The sequence below is a fragment of the Lutjanus erythropterus genome, chromosome 2 (genome assembly GCF_056507025.1).
Source record: "Lutjanus erythropterus isolate fLutEry1 chromosome 2, fLutEry1.hap2, whole genome shotgun sequence".
NCBI lineage: Eukaryota > Metazoa > Chordata > Actinopteri > Lutjaniformes > Lutjanidae > Lutjanus > Lutjanus erythropterus.
In genome coordinates, this window is record NC_139318.1 from 18,472,349 (window position 1) to 18,481,672 (window position 9,324).

The 9,324-nt window shown below is 42.0% G+C and overlaps 1 protein-coding gene across 1 annotated transcript; it reads right to left on the bottom strand.

Moving 5' to 3' along the window:
* Nucleotides 1-112: 112 nt before the first annotated feature.
* On the bottom strand, nt 113-8,265 carry LOC146331396 (keratin, type II cytoskeletal 8-like). The gene is made up of 9 exons (XM_084730465.1): nt 7,738-8,265; nt 5,552-5,760; nt 4,310-4,370; nt 4,068-4,163; nt 3,776-3,940; nt 3,178-3,303; nt 2,780-3,000; nt 2,616-2,656; nt 113-522 (listed from the first exon to the last, which is right to left on the bottom strand). The coding sequence occupies exons 1-9, from the start codon at nt 8,188-8,190 to the stop codon at nt 209-211; spliced, it is 1,686 nt and encodes a 561-aa protein (XP_084586591.1). The 5' UTR covers nt 8,191-8,265; the 3' UTR covers nt 113-208.
* Between the last annotated feature and the right edge of the window lie 1,059 nt (nt 8,266-9,324).

A 9,324-nucleotide genomic window follows, 5' to 3' on the forward strand; every position in this document is an offset into this window, starting at 1 on the left:
AGTTGTCAGAAACTCATCCATCAACACCTCTTCATTAAGGATATCAGAAAGAAAGCAGTGTTTACACCTCTGACAGTACAAACACATCCATCATTAGGTGGAGGCACGGAGGTGAATAAATCATGAAAGAACCAGATAATAAAGCAGAGTGGGTGTGTTTTTTCTTAACCTTCACAATCATAAATCTGACAAAATGGGAAAAAAATCATCACTCCTCGGCCTCAGCCTCAGCCTCAGCCTCCACCTGTTCCTGCTCCTGCTCCTTCTTCTCTTCAGCAGCTGGCTCCTCGATGGCTGCCTGCTCCTCCTCCTTCACCTCCTCCTTCTTCTCCTCGGTTTTGACCACCACGGTTTCTGTCTTGGTGACTGTGGTGGTGCTCTTCACTGCTGCTCCCTCGACAGCATTGACGGAGCCACTGATGGTTTTGATGGGGCCACTGCTGGCTTTGACTCCACTGAAGGAGGAGCTGACGTAGGACGGGGTGCGGGAGCTCTCCAGGCCGTAGGCACTGTAGTTCACGGCTGCACATACAGAAGTAAGAGGCAGCCATTAACACCAACATACAGCGGGGGGGGGGGGGGGGATGGGAAAGAGTTGGGCATTCAGATGTACATGTGTTTATAATGATCTGAACACAATTTTGTATCTGCAAGTTTTGTCTTCCTAGAGATCGCAGACCGTGTCGGAAACAGGAGCTGATGTAGGCCAGAAAAGCCAGCTGAGATTTAAATATGTAGCAAGTGATTCTGAGCAAAGATAGTTCATCGTACGGAGGCACCTTAACAGAAATACGATATTTGGGAAAGCACAAACAATGCAATACAAATAGATATTTTTTCTATCCGTTGCTTTTTATTCTTTGGTAAAAGTCCAAGCTCCATGATTATCTCAGCATAGTTAAAAAAGGTTGCAACTACTCACTGATTTAATGCACCAAGATGATTCCTTTCAACTGAAGGATGTTTTCATATATTTGTACATCTCTATTTCCTAACAGAATCTTTTGATTTATGCTTTTATTTTCAAGTTTCTGATTTTTCAGTATCCCCTAGTTACAGGGAAGGTGGTGGTGGGCTTCAGACAGTTCATAAAACTTAGTTAAGCTAAAAATAAAAGAAAGGGATAAATGGGTTTTGACAGATGGCTTTTGTTGGTTGAACAGATACAGATACAGATAATAACATCTCAGTGCAAATCTAGTTGATTGTTGAGTCAAACATCAAAACCAACTCTTGGGGTTGTCAGCTTGGGTCGGGCCCCGAGTTGGCCAAAGGATAAGGTGGAGCAGCTGAGGAAAACGTATACGATAGTGACACCTGCCAGCTAAACATATGTGGTGCAGTGATTACTGAAGTAGTCAGACTCCTCAGACTACCATCAGTATACAGCTTCCAGTGTACACTAAACTTTCTGGACCTTTAACAGTTCTTTTACAATTACTAAGTCACATTTCTAAACTAACTTTCCATGGCACAAAATGCATTCAAGGGTCACATTTTGTTTTTAATTTGTCAAACCTTTTTTTCCCCTCAATCTGTAACACCGCCAAACCTCTGAATTTTCACTCCATTCTGCACATTTACACACTATTGTGTAATTCCGTTCAAGACAAGATTAATGCAATTTGCTACATTCTGATAGATCTGAAGAGAGAAATTTAAAAAAAACCTCCATGAACGCCTAACTGGAACATATATAGTCATGCTAGGTGCCTAATTTCATTCCTTGATGACCTCAATGAAAGACTTGTGGCAGGTGGGGGAAATGAGTCAGAATCCAGAGTGTTTTGTAATTGTATGGGATGATGTGGTGTTTCAATGTTCTCTTCAATCACAGAGTGGTTTACAGCCCATCTCAAGACAGTGTCACTTTTCCCTCCACTTCACCCTCCATTCCTCAACCCTATAGAGGAATTCTTTTCCTCATGGAGGTGGAAAGTTTACGACCACCAGCCACAGGATCACATGTCACATTTGGATGCAATGAGTGCTGAGTTTCTGGACATATCTGTGGAAGATTGCAATGGATAGATCAGATTTTTTCCCAGCTGTATCGTAAGAGAGGACATGAGGTGAGATGTGTGTGAGAACAAGGGGCTAAATACAAAGGACAGGGTTGACTAGCATATCTGTAGCTCTCACATACAAGTATACAACTATGTAATCTGAATATGTAATCTGACTGACTTTACCTGTGATGGCACTGTTACTGTCCTGTGAAGTGAAGATGACAGTGAAGATGCCATGTAGAGGTTGTAAAAGGGACAGAATCATGAACATATTTTGTGTTTTGTTTCTTTGGTTTGTCATGATTTAGTAGTACCCTATGTCATGGAGAGTTTATGACTCCAACTGTTGGGATGTATTTGCTGTGCTGGTTACGGTCATCTGTAATTAAAACCTCTATAATTTGGAGCATGAATTTAGTGTTGCGCAAAGTGCAAACACAGTTTTGGTATTGTGTCATCTATTCTCAAAACCAGGCTTAACATTGCATCAAAACAATGAAGAAAACATACTTTGACTCGTTCAAAGTTTGTTAAAGTTGTTTAAAGTGCAACATGGTGAAAACCAAACACCATAAATGCTTTCACTGTGGTTGAACATGAACTTACCGGTCTGCTTGGACACAGTGGTCTTGATTCCTGTTGCTAACCTGTAGACAAAAATTGAAAAAGCAACCATAATATCACGAGTTATACAGAATAATATTCCTGTAAAGATATCTGTCACTATTGCCACAGGCAGGTGCACATGTGCTCTGACAGTAACACATTACCTGGTCTCCTCTCCTTCCAGCAGCTTCCTGTAGGTGGCGATCTCAATGTCCAAAGCAAGCTTCACATTCATCAGTTCCTGGTACTGGCGGACTTGCAGTGCCATGTCCTGCTTGGCTCTCTGGAGGGCTTCTTCTAGTTCTCTGATGCGGAGTTTGGCGTCCTTCACTGCGAGCTCACCACGCTCTTCAGCCTCTGCGATCTGAGCCTCCAAATTGTTTCGCTAACAGCAGAGGAATGAAAGCAGAGTGAAGAGTAGTACAAAAAGGCCAGGTGCTATTAACACATTTTCCCGAATTATGGCTGAATATTAAGGAATAAAGAAGTTATCAAATCAGATCAAAGGATGAAAAAACAAAAGTAAAATTCAGCTCACAAAATTGAAATCTGTAACACTCACCTGTGATTTAACAATGTCGATTTCAGACTGGAGCCTCATTATCCTGCGGTTCATGTCAGCAATCTCAGCCTTGCTCGACTTCAGGTCGTCACCATACCTGCCTGCAGACTGCTGCATCTCTTCATACTGGTGTAGACAAGGACAATTCAGACTGACACATGGAAATGCAACATAATGATCAAAGTATGTTTCAGTTATCTTGTGAATCTGGTGTCAGCAGGTGTTTTTTGGCAGGTTTTAATCTGACATGAACATCACAGAAGGCTTCTGATTGCAACATACAGTGATGTGCAATCACCATATGCACAGGTTTTGGTGTCCGTGGCAACATCTGTGCACATCAGGCTTTACAGAAAACAACAATTAAGGTACAATAAGATGAGGTGAGATGTGGTTCAAGATGAGAGAGATCAAGAGAACACATCTTACACCCTCTGCTACATCCACCTAGTGAAACTCATGTACTGTACAGGAACAAGAGGACTGCTTCATATTTTTTCAGTTTTGAATAATAATAACTTAGCTGGAGACTGTCCTCTCAGACAACAGAGTGCTGGTTGAAAGCTTTAATTTCAAATAACACAAAGAGTGGTATCACCTTTGTTTGGTACCATGACTCAGCCTCAGCTCTGCTTCGGTTGGCGATATCTTCATACTGGGCACGCACTTCAGCAACGATGGCATCCATGTCAAGGTTACGGCTGTTGTCCATCTCCACCACAACAGATGTGTCTTTGATCTGGCCCTGCAGCTCTTGGATTTCCTACAGTACATGAACATGAGCAGAGAATCAATGGAAAAACATTTTTAAAGCTTTTTGTTTCAGTATGAATTATATCTAAGCCAATTACTCATTTATGCTCCAGTGAAGAGTAAAATAAAGTTATTACAGCATCATAGATCTGCCTCAGGAACTCAATCTCATCAGACAGCGCATCCAGTTTGGCTTCCAGGTCCACTTTGATCATGTAGGCTGCATCAGTGTCCTACACAGGAAAAGACAACACTGAGAATATTCATTGTTGCATGCAGCCCTGTCTCTGAGGTACAAAAAGCTATTGTGTGGGTTCATTCTGCTCAAAGGCTAATTATAGTTTCAAGATCAAGAATAGGTAAGAAAACTTGAACAGACCTTCTTTGTGAGGACAAAGGTGTTCTCACACTCATTGCGCTTGTTGATCTCATCCTCATACCTAGGGGGGAAAAACGGAAAATTTGATATGCCCTTTAAATTAGAATGAATTTTCAAAATGTATAAGTACAGCCTGCAATAACATTTTTTGTCAGTTGGGGGCAGCAGAAACAAGTTGTGAAACCAAGACTAATGCATTTAAATTGATGTGGTGAGTGTGTTAGCAAGCAGTCACCTGTTTAGACATCCAGCTGATATGGAGCAACATTAGCATTTGTGTGTAGTCATGTTTCTGGCCATGTGGCAAAGTCAAATATTTACTATTTTTTTTAGCTCTAATAATCTGCAGGTCATATTGTGTATAGTGAGCTTTTATAGCTTTTTGCTGAAACAGCTGCCTGCTACTGCTGAAAATTACAGTACTGAGAACGCTGACAGTGAGTTAAAACAGTAAAGCTGTGGGCTTTAATAAAAGCAAAGAACTAAATTACACTCAAATTGAAAAAAGGAAAGTATTTTCGGGGGGGTTGTAACTGTGAAGAACACCTTTCACATTACATGTCATTATCTTATAATTGTTAATAGAAATATTTTGATTAGTGCAGCTTTAATAGAAAAGTGGAATCGAATACAAGAGGGAACAGATTTTTGTCAATGAAAAGATTTGCCTGGATGTCCAGACTGGTTTCTAAACAGCCCGTTCTCAATCTGGACATGTCAAATATGGCAGTTTGGTCAGTGACCTTACAATATGCTTCAAACTATGACGATAGGTATAGCATCATTTCAGGAGGTGCTACTCCAGCAGTCATGCTGCTGTTGTGTTATGTCTCAAAAGTCTAAATGTACATTACTTGGCAACTTGACCACGGGCCCCTGTATCTGCAAAGCTGATGCTAGAGGGATACCTTCAGCACCATAGTTTGAAGCGTAGGGCCAGTATTTTATGCGTTAGGATGAAAACGAGTTACTCTAATCACTATAAGCTGTGTGTTGAAAACATCTGTCTGCTGAGTCTGAAAATCCTGCTGATGAGAGCTGTGAGACTGAACCAAAACTGTACAGTTGAGCTGAAAGATGCCAAGGCAGTCTGTAAAGCTGAGAATAATTCTCTGTGGATTATGAGCGACTCCTTTAATGTAGAAGTAGTCATTTGATCTGTCATTAATATACAAATATTGATTAGAGCTGCTTTAAGGAGTTGGGATACTGCTGACGGTTGAAATCCTGTACTTCACTTACTTGTTTTTGAAGTCCTCAACCAGGCCCGTCATGTGATGCAGGTCGGACTCTAGCTTGACTTTTTCGTGACCCAAGTTGTCTAGCTGCTTACGCAAGTTAGCGATGTAAGCTTCGAACATTACATCGATATTAGAGCGAGTTGTGGTCTGTTCCTGCAGAAGTTTCCACTTGGTCTCGAGCATTTTGTTCTGCTGTTCAAGGAAGCGTACCTGCAGACAGAAAAGGAAATGAATGACGAATAAACAAGAGGGAAATAGACAGTTCTGTACCTGTGGATCATACAGAAATGGCTGTGAGTGGACAGTGAAGACGGAGTTTCAGACTTCATGGATGAACAGGTGGGTGGTGAGGGTGGTCAGTGACACATGAGAAAGCATGTATGTAAAGAGAGGGTGGGAGTGACTCAAAAACATGAATGGATTAGCTTTGTTTGCTGATGGACAAAGAAATGTATGAAGATCGACTGACATAAAAATGACTAATTGACCATCTTCCACCTCCAGCTCACGCTAAATGTCACATCAATTGCCCCTCACTCATTTCTAACCCATAGCACTTCATCTCCACACAAAGAGGCACTGTTTCCCAATTGTGACATAGTTTGGCCCTTTACAGCTTTCCTATTCAGCGTCCTGACCCCGGGTGGGGTCCTACTACCGCTCAGCAAACACGATGAGACACCACACAGCTCTGCATGTGTGTGCCATACCACAATGGTATGTAGAGGAGGGCTCTGTTTTACAATCTGAAGAATTTGTCTTGGTGAGTGTGATTGATTTACACTCTGTCCTACATTACTCCAGCAGGCCTCCTTAAACAGTTTCAGTGGGCGATAGCTCAAGAATCTGATCGATCACAGGTGGAGAGGAGTGCACACTTCTGCCTGATAAGATAGAAGTATCTGACATTTCAGTAATCTCTGATAGTCGGTACATAAAAATGATTTAGCCTTCTGTCAAGAAAATGGCTTCCTTGATTATTCTACAGCCTCATAAACTTTGTATTGTTCAGACTCAGTCTTAGGTATTTATTTTTTACTATAGTGGTCTACTCCATTCTGTATTTAACAAGCTTCTCCTACGCAACTCTCTCTCCCCAGCCACTCCCACTGATTTTCCTTCTGCAAGTGTTTGTACAGGCTGTGCATATTCAGGCAATGAAATCTGAAAATGACACAACACACGTAAGATTTAGCAAAACAAGAACACAAAAATTCAAAGATGAAACCTGGAATTTTGTCTACTTTCATAACCTCCAAACTCTTCTTGCAGGATATTGCTCACATTGGGCTGCAGCCCTTCGAGCAGAATTGTTCTGTTCCCTGAATCCAGGTTGATCCTCTTATCTGAGCTCTAGGATCACACCTGAGACTGGGAACATGCAAGGAAGCTAAGCCAGGACTCAAAACAGCCTGTATCCTCCACAGAATCACAATGAGTGATGGCTTTTAGCATATTGTTATATATACAGTTTATGCAGGGATCATCTCAAGGATGATCAGAACTTATTCACCTTGAGGTATTTTGGCTCGCAACACACTAATTTCCTCTGAGGTTCCTGAGTTATTTCTCGACTCAGTGTGGAATTTAATAGCTTTATCACAAGAGTAAAATTGAACAACACAGCAGACCACCAGACACAAAAACCTATAAAGCAACATGCAGTATGTGCTCTTTGTTGCTATTGCTGCTAGACATTTTTTTTTAACTCAGAAATAGTGTCTGGGCTGCCATTGACAAGGCAAGTGAATTTTTATAATAATTCAAAGCACATAAACTTTTGTTGTCAATTAAATTTGACATTAATACAATTGCACAAGAGAAAATATGTTCAATGTTACTTATCTTAAAGAGTATTAGAGACAATGTGTCCTTCAAACTATATAAAAGAAGGGTCTCGGGAGAGTTTTTACTCCCACACAATGCATGCTGGGAAGTCTGCTAATATGCTGATCGTGTTTTTTTAAAACTCCATACAGTAATGTCTGAAAGTAATGAAATGGCAAGAAATGAAAAGTTTAATAGACTTGAATAAATGAAATGTGTATATTTTTGTTAAATCAATGAGAAAAGATCAGTTGATTCCACCTGTATTCCTGTATGTTTTTTTTTACTCTACAGATTGTAGTCATAAAAGACAAAATGTCCTCCCAGGGACAGTGGTGTTTATATATTTAGTGGACTGACCTTGTCAATGAAGGAAGCAAAGCGGTTGTTGAGGGTCTTGATCTGCTCTTTCTCCTGGGTGCGGATCACCTGGATGCTGGGGTCAATCTCCAGGTTCAGGGGGGCCAGCAGGCTCTTGTTCACGGTCACAGCGGTGATGGGGGTCATCACTTCATTGGCCATGCCACCTCCCATACCTCCACCGAAGCCCACATAACCAAACTCTACTCCACCTGCTCTTTGTGCAGACCCCCCAGCAACGTACCCACCGACCACCTTAAACCCCCCAGCGCCCACAGCAGCACCACTGCTGCCCACTCCCCCATAGGAGCTGCGGACAGCATAGCTCTGCCTGCCACTGCCCACACCACGGCCACCGTAGCCGGAGAAGGAGCGGCTGCTGAAGTTCTGAGAGGGACCCCTGGAGGAGGACACGGTGGAGAACGTGGTGGTCTTCACAGCTCTGACAGACATGGTCACAGAGGGTGTGTGTAGCAGTGAGGAGAGGAGAGACTCTGCAGAGGGAAGGAGAGTCAGGCAGATAGACCCTCCCTGGTCCCCGGTGCTATTTATCAGAGCAGGGGAGGGACGCTGCTGAGGTGCGATTGGCTGGAGTCCTCAGCAGGGGAGTGAAGGATGAGGGAGGGGGAGATGAGGGAATGTCAGTGAGGAAAATCGCATCATGTTACACATTTACTTCACTCAAAGTGTGTTGGACAGAACACAAGAATTACATAATAGTCAGTGTGCCAGTTTCTATAAAACTACTGCAGAAACACTGGAAGACTGTGAGTCGTGTCCACTTTTTGGACATTTATGAAATGTTGTTTTACTTGAAACATGCTGTCATACTTGAAACATTACACTGTTTGACATCATAGTGACAAACCCAGCATTCATTTCATAATATTATGCTGTATGCAGCTTTGTTGTATCCACACAAACATGCACACACACACACACACACACACACACACACACACACATGCACACACGCACACGCACACACACACACACACACACACACACACACACATGCAACACCACAATATGAAGTCAAACCTTGGTTATAATGAACAAGCACATCATTTTATGACCTCCTTTTCTACTTTACAACAGTTCTCATGGACATGACATATTGCAAAGTAAATTGTAGTTGCCCGGTGTGATGTGCTATATGTGTTTGTGGGTAATGACTCTATGTCTCATAATTGTGGGAGAACCAGATTTACACACTGATCTTCCATAAATCTATTCCACTATCTATTCGGAGTTTATAGATAGTGGAAGTGTTTTTGAGCAGATATATAATCGCAACAAATCCTTGCACAAAACATTTATTAAGGTATCAAATATGGTTGAAAGAGCAGGAAAAGGTAAGTAGACTTTTACCAGGAGTACCACCTGAAACATCATAGTAAAAGCCTGTTTTTAAAGTCTGCACAGTGCACAATTATAAGGTGCAGCGTGCTGGATGTGTCCATTCAGCTGTGATCAATGGACCAAACCAGGTAATACACACACACACACACACACACACACACACACACACACACACACACACACATACACACACACACACACACACACACATACACACACACACAC